General features: G+C 47.7%; 1 protein-coding gene across 1 annotated transcript in view; it reads right to left on the bottom strand.

Moving 5' to 3' along the window:
• The window catches only part of LOC134911022 (phospholipase B1, membrane-associated-like), a 249,524-nt gene that overhangs the window by 29,677 nt on the left and 203,311 nt on the right, over positions 1–16,536 (bottom strand). Inside the window, exons 47-48 of the mRNA XM_063919415.1 lie at positions 15,990–16,057; positions 6,079–6,122 (exon numbers count right to left, since the gene is read on the bottom strand). Coding sequence (XP_063775485.1) covers positions 6,079–6,122; positions 15,990–16,057 — 112 coding nt within the window. The remainder of the gene's footprint in view (positions 1–6,078; positions 6,123–15,989; positions 16,058–16,536) is intronic.

Raw genomic sequence — 16,536 nt, 5'->3', positions numbered from 1 at the left:
GATAGTGAGGAGGCGGGATTTTGGGGGAGGTCATGTGACCATTGGTCTGCTGACTGCCGGTCACATGGATACCACCCCCTCATGTGAGCCACACACCACAAGAAACGTCTTTAGTGACTTAAAAATACCTATGCCCTTATTTATCAGTGAGTGATAAATTTCACTGTGAGTGATAAATTGCACCAGCCAATCCGCTCCTAACTGTCATTTTTCAAACCCATCCTGTGACATGGCAGTTAGGAGCTGATTGGCTGGTACTTTATCACTCACAGTGAAATTTATCACTGATTGATAAATAATAAGAATTTACTCACCGGTAATTCTATTTCTCGTAGTCCGTAGTGGATGCTGGGACTCCGTAAGGACCATGGGGAATAGCGGCTCCGCAGGAGACTGGGCACAACTATAAAGAAAGCTTTAGGTCTAACTGGTGTGCACTGGCTCCTCCAACTATGACCCTCCTCCAGACTTCAGTTAGGATACTGTGCCCGGAAGAGCTGACACAATAAGGAAGGATTTTGAATCCCGGGTAAGACTCATACCAGCCACACCAATCACACCGTATAACTCGTGATACAATACCCAGTTAACAGTATGACAACAACTGAGCCTCTCAATAGATGGCTCAACAATAACCCTTTAGTTAAACAATAACTATATACAAGTATTGCAGACAATCCGCACTTGGGATGGGCGCCCAGCATCCACTACGGACTACGAGAAATAGAATTACCGGTGAGTAAATTCTTATTTTCTCTGACGTCCTAAGTGGATGCTGGGACTCCGTAAGGACCATGGGGATTATACCAAAGCTCCCAAACGGGCGGGAGAGTGCGGATGACTCTGCAGCACCGAATGGGCAAACTCTAGGTCCTCCTCAGCCAGGGTGTCAAACTTGTAGAATTTAGCAAATGTGTTTGACCCCGACCAAGTAGCTGCTCGGCAAAGTTGTAAAGCCGAGACCCCTCGGGCAGCCGCCCAAGTAGAGCCCACCTTCCTCGTGGAATGGGCTTTCACTGATTTAGGATGCGGCAGTCCAGCCGCGGAATGTGCAAGCTGAATCGTACTACAGATCCAGCGAGCAATAGTCTGCTTTGAAGCAGGTACACCCAACTTGTTGGGCGCATACAGGATAAATAGCGAGTCAGTCTTTCTGACTCCAGCTGTCCTGGAAACATAGATTTTCAGGGCCCTGACTACGTCCAACAACTTGGAAGCCTCCAAGTCTTTAGTAGCCGCAGGCACCACGATAGGTTGGTTCAGATGAAAAGCTGATACCACCTTAGGGAGAAACTGGGGACGAGTCCTCAATTCTGCCCTATCCATATGGAAAATCAAATAAGGGCTTTTACATGACAAAGCCGCCAATTCTGATACACGCCTGGCCGAAGCCAAGGCCAACAACATGACCACTTTCCACGTGAGATATTTCAATTCCACTGTTTTAAGTGGCTCAAACCAATGTGACTTTAGGAAATCCAACACCACGTTGAGATCCCAAGGTGCCACTGGAGGCACAAAAGGGGGCTGAATATGCAGCACTCCCTTAACAAAAGTCTGAACTTCAGGTAGTGAAGCCAGTTCTCTCTGGAAGAAAATCGATAGAGCCGAAATCTGGACCTTAATGGAACCCAATTTTAGGCCCATAGTCACCCCTGACTGTAGGAAGTGCAGAAAACGGCCAAGCTGAAATTCCTCCGTTGGGGCCTTCCTGGCCTCACACCACACAACATATTTTCGCCAAATGCGGTGATAATGGTTTGCGGTAACTTCTTTCCTAGCTTTAATCAGCGTAGGAATGACTTCCTCCGGAATGCCCTTTTCCTTCAGGATCCGGTAAGTCTTGGAACAGACAGGGCCCCTGCTGCAGCAGGTCCTGTCTGAGCGGCAGAGGCCATGGGTCCTCTGAGATCATTTCTTGAAGTTCCGGGTACCAAGCTCTTCTTGGCCAATCCGGAACAATGAGTATAGTTCTTACTCCTCTTCTCCTTATTATCCTCAGTACCTTTGGTATGAGAGGAAGAGGAGGGAACACATAAACCGACCGGTACACCCACGGTGTCACTAGAGCGTCCACAGCTATCGCCTGAGGGTCTCTCGACCTGGCGCAATATCTTTCTAGCTTTTTGTTTAGGCGAGACGCCATCATGTCCACCTGTGGCTTTTCCCAACGGTTTACAATCAGTTGAAAGACTTCCGGATGAAGTCCCCACTCTCCCGGGTGGAGGTCGTGTCTGCTGAGGAAGTCTGCTTCCCAGTTGTCCACTCCCGGAATGAACACTGCTGACAGTGCTAACACGTGATTTTCCGCCCATCGGAGAATCCTTGTGGCTTCTGCCATCGCCGTCCTGCTTCTTGTGCCGCCCTGTCGGTTTACATGGGCGACTGCCGTGATGTTGTCTGACTGGATCAGTACCGGCTGGTTTTGAAGCAGGGGTTTTGCCTGACTTAGGGCATTGTAAATGGCCCTCAGTTCCAGATTATTTATGTGTAGGGAAGTCTCCTGACTTGACCATAGTCCTTGGAAGTTTCTTCCCTGTGTGACTGCCCCCCAGCCCCGAAGGCTGGCATCCGTGGTCACCAGGACCCAGTCCTGTATGCCGAATCTGCGGCCCTCTTGAAGATGAGCACTTTGCAGCCACCACAGCAGAGACACCCTGGTCCTCGGAGACAGGGTTATCAGCCGATGCATCTGAAGATGCGATCCGGACCACTTGTCCAACAGGTCCCACTGAAAGGTTCTTGCATGGAACCTGCCGAATGGAATTGCTTCGTAGGAAGCTACCATCTTTCCCAGGATCCGCGTGCAGTGATGCACCGACACCTGTTTTGGTTTTAGGAGGCCTCTGACTAGAGATGACAGCTCCTTGGCCTTCTCCTCCGGGAGAAACACTTTTTTCTGTTATGTGTCCAGAACCATCCCCAGGAACAGTAGACGTGTCGTAGGGACCAGCTGTGACTTTGGAATATTTAGAATCCAGCCGTGCTGTTGTAGCACCTCCCGAGATAGTGCTACCCCGACCAACAACTGCTCCCTGGACCTCGCCTTTATCAGGAGATCGTCCAAGTACGGGATAATTAAAACTCCCTTCTTTCGAAGGAGTATCATCATTTCGGCCATTACCTTGGTAAATACCCTCGGAGCCGTGGATAGACCAAACGGCAACGTCTGGAATTGGTAATGACAATCCTGTACCACAAATCTGAGGTACTCCTGGTGAGGATGGTAAATGGGGACATGCAGGTAAGCATCCTTGATGTCCAGTGATACCATGTAATCCCCCTCGTCCAGGCTTGCAATAACCGCCCTGAGCGATTCCATCTTGAACTTGAATTTTTTTATATATGTGTTCAAGGATTTCAAATTTAAAATGGGTCTCACCGAACCGTCCGGTTTCGGTACCACAAACATTGTGGAATAGTAACCCCGTCCTTGTTGAAGTAGGGGCACTTTGACTATCACCTGCTGGGAATACAGCTTGTGAATTGCCTCTAACACTGCCTCCCTGCCTGAGGGAGTTGTTGGTAAGGCAGATTTGAGGAAACGGCGGGGGGGAGACGTCTCAAATTCCAGCTTGTACCCCTGAGATACTACATGAAGGATCCAGGGATCCACCCGTGAGCGAGCCCACTGATTGCTGAAGTTTTTGAGACGGGCCCCCACCGTACCTGGCTCCGTCTGTGGAGCCCCAGCGTCATGCGGTGGACTTAGAGGAAGCGGGGCAGGACTTTTGCTCCTGGGAACTGGCTGTATGCTGCAGCTTTTTCCCTCTACCTCTGCCTCTGGGCAGAAAGGACGCGCCTTTAACCCGCTTGCCCTTATTGGGCCGAAAGGACTGTACCTGATAATACGGTGCTTTCTTTGGCTGTGAGGGAACATGGGGTAAAAATGTAGACTTCCCAGCTGTTGCTGTGGAAAAGAGGTCCGAGAGACCATCCCCGAACAACTCCTCACCCTTATAAGGCAAAACTTCCATGTGCCTTTTAGAATCTGCATCACCTGTCCACTGCCGAGTCCATAACCCTCTCCTGGCAGAAATGGACATTGCACTTATTTTAGATGCCAGCCGGCAAATATCCCTCTGTGCATCTCTCATGTATAAGACTGCGTCTTTAATATGCTCTACGGTTAGTAATATAGTGTCCCTGTCTAGGGTATCAATATTTTCCGACAGGGAATCTGACCACGCAACTGCAGCACTGCACATCCATGCTGAAGCAATAGCTGGTCTCAGTATAATACCTGTGTGCGTATATACAGACTTCAGGGTAGCCTCCTGCTTTCTATCAGCAGGTTCCTTTAGGGCGGCCGTATCCGGAGACGGTAGTGCCACCTTCTTTGACAAGCGTGTGAGTGCTTTATCCACCCTAGGGGATGTTTCCCAACGTGACCAATCCTCTGGCGGGAAAGGGTACGCCATTAGAAACCTTTTAGAAATTACCAGTTTCTTATCGGGGGAAGCCCACGCTTCTTCACACACTTCATTTAATTCCTCAGATGGAGGAAAAACTACTGGTAGTTTTTTCTCTCCAAACATAATACCCTTTTTTGTGGTACCCGGGGTAACATCAGAAATATGCAACACATTTTTCATTGCCTCAATCATATAACGTATGGCCCTATTGGAAGTTACATTTGTCTCATCGTCGTCGACACTGGAGTCAGTATCCGTGTCGACATCTGTGTCTGCCATCTGAGGTAGCGGGCGTTTTAGAGCCCCTGATGGCTTTTGAGACGCCTGGGCAGGTACAGGCTGAGAAGCCGGCTGTCCCATATTTGGTATGTCGTCAAACCTTTTATGCAAGGAGTCGACACTGTCGCCTAATTCATTCCACAGAACCATCCACTCAGGTGTCGACCCCGCAGGGGGTGACATCACATTTATCGGCATCTGCTCCGCCTCCACATAAGCCTCCTCATCAAACATGTCGACACAGCCGTACCGACACACCGCACACACACAGGGAATGCTCTGACAAGAGGACAGGACCCCACAAAGCCCTTTGGGGAGACAGAGAGAGAGTATGCCAGCACACACCAGAGCGCTATATAACACAGGGATTTACACTATAATTGAGTGTTTTCCCTTATAGCTGCTTATATTCTATATTTGTTGCGCCTAAATTTAGTGCCCCCCCTCTCTTTTTTACCCTTTTGTGCTTGAAACTGCAGGGGAGAGCCAGGGAGCGATCCTTCCAGCGGAGCTGTGAGGGAAAAATGGCGCCAGTGTGCTGAGGGAGATAGCCCCGCCCCTTTTTCGGCTGACTTTTCTCCCGCTTTTTTCATGGATTCTGGCAGGGGTATTTATCACATATATAGCCTCTGGGACTATATATTGTGATGATTTGCCAGCCAAGGTGTTAATATTGCTGCTCAGGGCGCCCCCCCCCCAGCGCCCTGCACCCATCAGTGACCGGAGTGTGAGGTGTGCATGAGGAGCAATGGCGCACAGCTGCAGTGCTGTGCGCTACCTTGTTGAAGACCGAAGTCTTCTGCCGCCGATTTCCAGGACCATCTTCATGCTTCTGGCTCTGTAAGGGGGACGCCGGCGCGGCTCCGGGACCGAACGATCGAGGTCGGGTCCTGTGTTCGATCCCTCTGGAGCTAATGGTGTCCAGTAGCCTAAGAAGCCCAAACTATCTCCAGTCAGGTAGGTTCGCTTCTTCTCCCCTTAGTCCCTCGTAGCAGTGAGTCTGTTGCCAGCAGATCTCACTGAAAATAAAAAACCTAACATATACTTTCTTTTCTAGGAGCTCAGGAGAGCCCCTAGTGTGCATCCAGCTCAACCGGGCACAAGATTCTAACTAAAGTCTGGAGGAGGGTCATAGTGGGAGGAGCCAGTGCACACCAGTTAGACCTAAAGCTTTCTTTATAGTTGTGCCCAGTCTCCTGCGGAGCCGCTATTCCCCATGGTCCTTACGGAGTCCCAGCATCCACTTAGGACGTCAGAGAAAAGGGCATATGTTTTCTAGATTGGCAGACACCACGCAGGCACGCCGTTTTACATCTAAGTGTTCCGTGGAACTACATGGGTCCCCAGGGCCGGGTGGTGTCACTAAGGACCTCGTAGCACTTACTCGGCAGCGTTGTATGTTTCTCTAGAGCCTCATCTCCTCCAATACTAGAATGAGAAGAAAACATTACACATACTGAAAGTAATGCATCAGGATTTACAATTTATCACATATAATAAAAGGCTGCTCCTCCACTCTCTGGGGGGAATTTATGTGTTTTGTGCGCCGGCGGCCACTCAATTCAAGTGCAGCTCCATTCGGGAGCACACAGCCACCGGCGCTGACATTTACTGTTATGTTGTTCTGTCATTTTAACGGGTTGGTAACTAGTAGAGCATAAAGGGCTTGTGGCTATGGGCCTAATTCAGACCTGATTGTAGATGTGCTAAATTTAGAACAGCTACGATCATGTTCCCAGACATGCGGGGGGGACGCCCAGCACAGGTCTAGTCCGCCCCGCATATAAGAAATATATAGAAAGAAATTATTACTTTCTATATATTTCTTACATGCATCATTACAAGAAAATCACCTCCAGATGGAATCAGGAACATCTGCCACCCCTATATAGGGTATGACTTTGCGGCAATACTAAGTACGGCAATACATTTCTTGGAGTGGAGACTAGTACTCATTCCCAATGAAGAGAAATCTAGATGGTTGACCACTGATTGCGGAAAACAAATTTTTGAGTTGAATCGTCATCTCATAAGAAGAAGCTCTTGGTTTTCCGATAAGAAAGTTTATTTTGATAAATGGTAAAAATTTCTTCTTCTGAAAATAAATGTGATGCCTGTTTACCTGAACTGCAATTGAAGACAAGAGGTGACACGCATGTGTCACTTCCCTTCAAATCAAAGTGCTCTAGAAATAAAAGGAATGTCTGTTCACGGACCACAACAGGAAACAGAAGGTGACACGCATACTTCACTTCCGTTCAAACTATGATGGAACGCAAACGGAAGTCGGAGGTGACCCGCAAACGTCACTTCCGACCGCCAAATTAACAGGAAGAGTGAAAATTCATATCCGGATTAGGGGTATAAAATCCCCTGAAGTAGCACAGCTCAGTATCCGTTCTTGAAAAAGGTCCAATAGGACCGAAACGCGTCGCACGGTCTTGCTGTGGTTTTTGAAGTGGATCGGTGCTGGAGAGACTCGCCTTGGGGATCTTTTATGCCAACTGCGGTGGTGGCGTGCTTTCAGCCCGGGAACCACTCTTTGCTTTTAAATCAAGTTTAGCCCACCGCACTCCAAAAGATTGGTGAGATACTTTGCACATTCAAACCCTGCACCGACACTTTAAGAATTTATTTTAATATGTTGAATGTTTGTTTTTGTTTGAAGTAAGTGTTTGCATATGCACTTTATGTTTAATAAAATTGCAGTACCAGAAATATAGTATCACTCCTTGTTTGATAAGGATATCAGCAACATTTGGTGGTTAATAGCGCCTATTCCTCTACTTAGCCACACACTTTTTTTATTGCATAAGGAGATTGGTATTTCTCCTTTTAAAGTCTAGGAGGCTGCTTTTAACCATCTAACCTGCGCAACCGGAAGTATAATCATTTAATCTGAACCACTCCAGCCGACACGGCACTAGACTGCACAAGGGTCTGGTCTGTAGTGACTGGAGACACTGTTGTTTTACAACTTGGTTCCTTACATGAAGATATATTATATTCTATAGAATTTAAGCAGACCTTAAATACAGTGATCCAATGGAGAGGAGAGGGGATGTATCAAACCTTAGAGAAAAATAAAGTGGAGAGGTATAAAGTACCAACCAATCAGCTCCTAGCTGTCACTTTTTAAGCACAACCTGTAAAATGGCAGTTAGGAGCTGATCGGCCGGTGCTTTATAGCTTGGTAAACACCTGGTGGACGGATCAGCCAGAGGCTGATCTGCTGACCGATCTAACGATTGCTAAGGTTTATCCACAAGGGATCTTGTGCATACACTCTTACCAAACTTCCTTCCGATACCCCTGGCCAGCCTACACATTTGAATATCTCCGTCCACTTGTGACATCATGTTCAGTGATTTCTGTGGACGATTTTGACGGGATATTCAGGGAGAAATGGCTAAATGTGCATTACTGTAGATTTCTTGATGTTTTTGTGTGATTAGTAGAAGACATGTATGTACGGAGCCTCAGTCGCCAACTCCCATGCGACTATTTTTTTCCACCAAAAATGCATCTTATTCGCATTGCTATGAGAATAAGATGCACAAGAGGACTAGATACGCTGCATATGTGTATTCTGTGTGCGACTGCACCTGTATCTGCATACAAAATGCTATGCTACGGTGGAAAACACTGTTAACGTACCATTTCGTATGCAGCTACAGCCGCAGTCACACACAGAATATACACATATAATTTTAAGTAGTGTAGCCTGCTTGTGCGTCTTATTTGCATAACAATGCGTATAAGACGCATTTTCGGGGTAAAAGACACACAAAAATATGCTCGTGGTAGTAAACGCACTCGGGATTAGGCACGACAAGAAGGACAGTATATGAGTGTTTAAATAAATGAATATATATATATATATATATATATATATTTCTCTGACGTCCTTGTGGATGCTGGGGACTCCGTCAGGACCATGGGGAATAGCGGCTCCGCAGGAGACAGGGCACAAAAGTAAAAGCTTTAGGATCAGGTGGTGTGCACTGGCTCCTCCCCCTATGACCCTCCTCCAAGCCTCAGTTAGATTTTTGTGCCCGGCCGAGCAGGGTGCAATCTAGGTGGCTCTCCTAAAGAGCTGCTTAGAGTAAAAGTTTTGTTAGGTTTTTTATTTTCAGTGAGTCCTGCTGGCAACAGGCTCACTGCATCGAGGGACTTAGGGGAGAGAAGTGAACTCACCTGCGTGCAGGATGGATTGGCTTCTTAGGCTACTGGACACCATTAGCTCCAGAGGGAGTCGGAACACAGGTCTCACCCTGGGGTTCGTCCCGGAGCCGCGCCACCGACCCCCTTGCAGATGCCGAAAAGTGAAGAGGTCCAGAAACCGGCGGCAGAAGACTTTTCAGTCTTCATAAGGTAGCGCACAGCACTGCAGCTGTGCGCCATTGTTGTCAGCACACTTCATAGCAGCGGTCACTGAGGGTGCAGGGCGCTGGGGGGGGCGCCCTGGGCAGCAATGATAGTACCTTATTCTGGCTAAAAATACATCACATATAGCCCCTGGGGGCTATATGGATGTATTTAACCCCTGCCAGGTCTCAGAAAAACGGGAGAAGAAGCCCGCCGAAAAGGGGGCGGGGCCTATTCTCCTCAGCACACAGCGCCATTTTCCCTCACAGAAATGCTGGTGGGAAGGCTCCCAGGCTCTCCCCTGCACTGCACTACAGAAACAGGGTTAAAACAGAGAGGGGGGGGCACTTATTTGGCGATATGACTATATATATTAAAATGCTATAAGGGAAAAACACTTATATAAAGGTTATCCCTGTATAATTATAGCGTTTTTGGTGTGTGCTGGCAAACTCTCCCTCTGTCTCCCCAAAGGGCTAGTGGGGTCCTGTCCTCTATCAGAGCATTCCCTGTGTGTGTGCTGTGTGTCGGTACGTGTGTGTCGACATGTATGAGGACGATGTTGGTGAGGAGGCGGAGCAATTGCCTGTAATGGTGATGTCACTCTCTAGGGAGTCGACACCGGAATGGATGGCTTATTTAAGGAATTACGTGATAATGTCAACACGCTGCAAGGTCGGTTGACGACATGAGACGGCCGGCAAACCAATTAGTACCTGTCCAGGCGTCTCAAACACCGTCAGGGGCGTTAAAACGTCCTTTTACCTCAGTCGGTCGACACAGACACAGACACGGACACTGACTCTAGTGTCGACGGTGAAGAAACAAACGTATTTTCCTTTAGGGCCACACGTTACTTGTTAAGGGCAATGAAGGAGGTGTTACATATTTCTGATACTACAAGTACCACAAAAAAGGGTATTATGTGGAGTGTGAAAAAACTACCTGTAGTTTTTCCTGAATCAGATAAATTAAATGAAGTGTGTGATGATGCGTGGGTTTCCCCCGATAGAAAATTATTGGAGGTATACCCTTTCCCGCCAGAAGTTAGGGCGCGTTGGGAAACACCCCTTAGGGTGGATAAGGCGCTCACACGCTTATCAAAACAAGTGGCGGTACCGTCTCCAGATAGGGCCGCCCTCAAGGAGCCAGCTGATAGGAGGCTGAAAAATATCCTAAAAAGTATATACACACACATACTGGTGTTATACTGCGACCAGCGATCGCCTCAGCCTGGATGTGCAGCGCTGGGGTGGCTTGGACGGATTCCCTGACTGAAAATATTGATACCCTTGACAGGGACAGTATTTTATTGACTATAGAGCATTTAAAGGATGCATTTCTATATATGCGAGATGCACAGAGGGATATTTGCACTCTGGCATCAAGAGTAAGTGCGATGTCCATATCTGCCAGAAGATGTTTATGGACACGACAGTGGTCAGATGATGCAGATTCCAAACGGCACATGGAAGTATTGCCGTATAAAGGAGAAAAAGACAACGTCTTTTCAGCCTCAGTCCTTTCGTCCCCATAAGGGCAAGCGGGAAAAAGGCCAGTCATATCTGCCATGGGATAGAGGAAAGGGAAGAAGACTGCAGCAGGCAGCCCATTCCCAGAAACAGAAGCCCTCCACCGCTTCTGCCAAGTCCTCAGCATGACGCTGGGGCCGTACAAGCGGACTCAGGTGCGGTGGGGGGGGGTCGTCTCAAGAGTTTCAGCACGCAGTGGGCTCACTCGCAAGTGGACCCCTGGATCCTACAAGTAGTATCCCAGGGGTACAGATTGGAAATTCGAGACGTCTCCCCCTCGCAGGTTCCTGAAGTCTGCTTTACCAACGTCTCCCTCCGACAGGGAGGCAGTAGTGGAAACAATTCACAAGCTGTATTCCCAGCAGGTGATAATCAAAGTACCCCTCCTACAACAAGGAAAGGGGTATTATTCCACACTATATTGTGGTACTGAAGCCAGACGGCTCGGTGAGACCTATTCTAAATCTGAAATAGTTGAACACTTACATACAAAGGTTCAAATCAAGATGGAGTCACTCAGAGCAGTGATAGCGAACCAGGAAGAAGGGGACTATATGGTGTCCCGGGACATCAGGGATGCTTACCTCCATGTCCCAAATTGCCCTTCTCACCAAGGGTACCTCAGGTTCGTGGTACAGAACTGTCACTATCAGTTTCAGACGCTGCCGGTTGGATTGTCCACGGCACCCCGGGTCCTTACCAAGGTAATGGCCGAAATGATGATTCTTCTTCAAAGAAAATGGACGATCTCCTGATAGGGGCAAGGTCCAGAGAACAGTTGGAGGTCGGAGTAGCACTATCTCAAGTAGTTCTACGACAGCACGGGTGGATTCTAAATATTCCAAAACCGCAGCTGTTTCCGACGACACGTCTGCTGTTCCTAGGGATGATTCTGGACACAGTCCAGAAAAAGGTGTTTCTCCCGGAGAAGAAAGCCAGGGAGTTATCCGAGCTAGTCAGGAACCTCCTAAAACCAGGAAAAGTGTCAGTGCATCATTGCACAAGGGTCCTGGGAAAAATGGTGGCTTCTTACGAAGCGATTCCATTCGGTAGATTTCACGCAAGAACTTTCCAGTGGGATCTGCTGGAAAAATGGTCCAGATCGCATCTTCAGATGCATCAGCGGATAACCCTGTCTCCAAGGACAAGGGTGTTTCTTCTGCGGTGGCTGCAGAGTGCTCATCTACTAAAGGGCCGCAGATTCGGCATTCAGGACTGGGTCCTGGTGACCACGGATGCCAGCCTGAGAGGCTGGGGAGCAGTCACACAGGGAAAAAAATTTCCAGGGAGTGTGATCAAGTCTGGAGACTTCTCTCCACATAAATATACTGGAGCTAAGGGCAATTTACAATGTTCTAAGCTTAGCAAGACCTCTGCTTCAAGGTCAGCCGGTATTGATCCAGTGGGACAACATCACGGCAGTCGCCCACGTAAACAGACAGGGCGGCACAAGAAGCAGGAGGGCAATGGCAGAAACTGCAAGGATTCTTCGCTGGGCGAAAAATCATGTGATAGCACTGTCAGCAGTGTTCATTCCGGGAGTGGACAACTGGGAAGCAGACTTTCTCAGCAGGCACGACCTCCACCCGGGAGAGTGGGGACTTCATCGGGAAGTATTCCACATGATTGTGAACCGTTGGGAAAGACCAAAGGTGGACATGATGGCGTCCCGCCTGAACAAAAAACTGGACAGGTATTGCGCCAGGTCAAGAGACCCTCAAGCAATATCTGTGGACGTTCTGGTAACACCGTGGGTGTACCAGTCGGTGTATGTGTTCCCTCCTCTGCTTCTCATAACCAAGGTACTGAGAATTATAAGACGTAGAGGAGTAAGAACTATACTCGTGGCTCCGGATTGGCCAAGAAGGACGTGGCACCCGGAACTTCAAGAAATGCTCACAGAGGACTCATTGCCTCTGCCGCTAAGAAGGGACTTGCTTCAGCAAGTACCAGGTCTGTTCCAAGACTTACCGCGGCTGCGTTTGACGGCATGGCGGTGGAACGCCAGATCCTAAGGGAAAAAGGCATTCCGGAAGAGGTCATTCCTACCCTGGTCAAAGCCAGGAAGGAGGTGACCGCAAAACATTATCACCACATGTGGCGAAAATATGTTGCGTGGTGTGAGGCCAGGAAGGCCCCACGAAGAAATTTCCACTCGGTCGATTCCTGCATTTCCTGCAAACAGGAGTGTCTATGGGCCTAAAATTGGGGTCCATTAAGGTTCAAATTTCGGCCCTGTCAATTTTCTTCCAGAAAGAATTGGCTTCAGTTCCTGAAGTCCAGAAGTTTGTCAAGGGAGTATTGCATATATACAACCCCCTTTTTTGTGCCTCCAGTGGCACTGTGGGATCTCAACGTAGTTCTGGGATTCCTCAAATCACATTTTAAACCGCTCAAATCTGTGGATTTGAAATATCTCACATGAAAAGTGACCATGCTGTTGGCCCTGGCCTCGGCCAGGCGAGTGTCAGAATTGGCGGCTTTGTCTCACAAAAGCCATATCTGATTGTCCATTCGGACAGGGCAGAGCTGCGGACTCGTCCCCAGTTTCTTCCTTAGGTGGTGTCAGCGTTTCACCTGAACCAGCTTATTGTGGTACCTGCGGCTACTAGGGACTTGGAGGACTCCAAGTTGCTAGATGTTGTCAGGGCCCTGAAAATATAGGTTTCCAGGACGGCTGGAGTCAGGAAAACTGACTCGCTGTTATCCTGTATGCACCCAACAAACTGGGTGCTCTTGCTTCTAAGCAGACGATTGCTCGTTGGATTTGTAGCACATTTCAACTTGCACATTCTGTGGCAGGCCTGCCACAGCCTAAATCTGTCAAGGCCCATTCCACAAGGAAGGTGGGCTCATCCTGGGCGGCTGCCCGAGGGGTCTCGGCATTACAACTCTGCCGAGCAGCTACGTGGTCGGGGGAGAACACGTTTGTAAAATTCTACAAATTTGATACCCTGGCTAAAGAGGACCTGGAGTTCTCTCATTCGGTGCTGCAGAGTCATCCGCACTCTCCCGCCCGTTTGGGAGCTTTGGTATAATCCCCATGGTCCTGACGGAGTCCCCAGCATCCGCTAGGACGTCAGAGAAAATAAGATTTTACTTACCGATAAATCTATTTCTCGTAGTCCGTAGTGGATGCTGGGCGCCCATCCCAAGTGCGGATTGTCTGCAATACTTGTACATAGTTATTGTTACAAAAATCGGGTTATTATTGTTGTGAGCCATCTTTTCAGAGGCTCCGCTGTTATCATGCTGTTAACTGGGTTCAGATCACAGGTTGTACAGTGTGATTGGTGTGGCTGGTATGAGTCTTACCCGGGATTCAAAATCCTTCCTTATTGTGTACGCTCGTCCGGGCACAGTATCCTAACTGAGGCTTGGAGGAGGGTCATAGGGGGAGGAGCCAGTGCACACCACCTGATCCTAAAGCTTTTACTTTTGTGCCCTGTCTCCTGCGGAGCCGCTATTCCCCATGGTCCTGACGGAGTCCCCAGCATCCACTACGGACTACGAGAAATAGATTTATCGGTAAGTAAAATCTTATTATAACTATATATAAACATTTGCACACTTCTAAATACTAATAAAAGTAGGTGCACCCTCAAGTCTGTTCCTCAATTGTCCAGTAAAGATATGTTTTGGAAAGAGGCACTCAAACATCAATAATATATGAAAAAAGTCTTATAAATTTATTTTCACCCAAAAACGGGCATTTCAGGTAGGATCACAAAAGTGATGGTGGCTCAGCAAAAAATCTTGAACATAATTCACAATATAAGCAGCACTACAGAGTGCTTTTAGAGGAAAAAGAATGTTTGCTTATTGGAAGGACATGAGAAATCAAACCATGTCCTTCCAATAAGCAAACATTCTTTTTCATCTAAAAGCACTCTGTAGTGCTGTTTATATTGTGAATTATGTTCAAGATTTTTTGCTGAGCCACCATCACTTTTGTGATCCTACCTGAAATGCCCGTTTTTGGGTGAAAATAAATTTATAAGACTTTTTTTCATATCTTATTGATGTTTGAGTGCCACTTTCCAAAACATATATATATATATATATATATATATATATATATATATATATATATATTAGTATCTAGACAGTGACCAAGAACTGAAGTTTGTGGGGAAAATCTTAAAGAAATTGTGGGTGGGGGAGTGTCGAACGCTAATCCTATATAATAAAAAGCCAACCCTGATCCTTACCTCTCCGGGGGGAACTAAAGTGTTTTGTACGCCGGTGCCCACTAGATTACGTCTGACAGAGCAATTCTAGTGTTGCTCCGTTCGGGCGTGCACAGCTGCTGTGGTTGACATTACTGTTATGCTGTTCCATCATTTGGACGGGCTGGTAAGTAGTTGCCTATAACATACCCTAAAGTCTTGTGGAATGGATTAGACAAAATATTAAGGCTAAAAAGAAGCAAACCTTTGTGAGGAACCAAACTTTCCCTGTCCAGAGACACTTCGGTGGTTTTGAGGACCATAAGACGATGAGCCTCTTCTAATACACTGGACTTAGGGGTCTATTTACTAAGCTTGGATGGAGATAAAGTCGCCGGAGATAAAGTACCAGCCAATCAGCTCCTAACTGTCATTTTTCAAACACAGCCTGTTCATGGCAGTTAGGAGCTGATTGGCTGGAACTTTATCTACAGCGACTTTATCTCCATCCAAGGCTTAGTAAATAGACTCTTTACCCCGTATGAAATATAACGTACTGTAGTAGGGGAGAGAGTGGGAATTTAGGAGGAGGGTAGGGAGGCTCTGATAGGGAAGGTGGGTTTAGCATGAACATTTGAAGCCAGTGTGATTTGGAGAAAGTCTGACTTGGCAAGCTGCAGAAGAAGGGATGAGAGGGAGAAACCTTGAAGACGGATGTAGCCAGGGTGAGGGTGAGGCAGTAATCAGAGGAAAGCGGAGGGGATGGGAGGAAGTATGGACAGAAATAGGGGCCAGAGTGCCTGAGTGCTTTACAGATAAGGGTCAAGAGTTTGATCTGGATTTGGAAGGTGATCAGGAGCTGTGAAGAAGGTCACAGAAGGCGGAGGCCGATGTAGAGCGTGTAGAAGGGAAAATGAGTTGGACGGCACTAGGAAGCGGGTGGCATGCAGGAGATTCGGCCACTCTTCCATGGGTACAAGGGACTGCCTGAAAAATCTTGAGTCTCCCCCAACTTATGGGAGAGTGTGCAAGTATGGGAAGAAGGTGAGCACACAAAGCACTGTAGGTTCCTCTCTCTAGGTAACCTGCAAGGTGCGCCTGTGAGAGTAGAAATTACATGACCTCTATGGTATATTATCATATTCTTTGGCTTGAAGAAAATAAAACCAAAACATCACTATACAGATAATAGGAAGTAGAGTCGTGCAACAGACATCGGCTCTCACCTCCAGGAGATACCTCTCGACTCAACGGCAAGATTCAGAAGGGATGTCGCATTAGCACCGAAACCAGCCTAAAAGCACAATTAAAAACCTTTAAATTAAAATTACAACTGAAGAAATGGAAATGACTTATTCTCACCCAGGGGGAAATGTATCAAAGCCTAGAGAGGGGCCTACACGGTTCACGTTTTCCAGGTCACCTGTATATTTTTAAAATGTAACAGTTGGTGATACACAGTGCAGCTGCCGGGTGACCTGGAAAACGTGAACTGTGTGGGGTCCTGAGGACCGAGTTTGAGAACCACTGCTCTAGAATAGTGGTTCTCAAAATCGGTCCTCAGGACATAACACAGGTCAAGTTTTCCAGGTCACCCAGCAGCTACACTGTGTATTATCAACTGTCACATTTTAAAAATTCACAGGAGACCTGGAAAATGTGAACTGAGTGGGGACCGAGTTTAAGAACCTGTGCTCTAGAATATTCCCCCTCAGTATGTAAGTGATCGGCCGCTGTCAGTGACAGGTGCCGTTTGAGCAGTTTGCATTGTTT

Source organism: Pseudophryne corroboree, chromosome 4 (genome assembly GCF_028390025.1).
Source record: "Pseudophryne corroboree isolate aPseCor3 chromosome 4, aPseCor3.hap2, whole genome shotgun sequence".
NCBI classification, from domain to species: Eukaryota; Metazoa; Chordata; class Amphibia; order Anura; family Myobatrachidae; genus Pseudophryne; species Pseudophryne corroboree.
The sequence above is the reverse complement of the archived record's forward strand: the minus strand, read 5'-3'. Positions and strand labels throughout refer to the sequence as shown.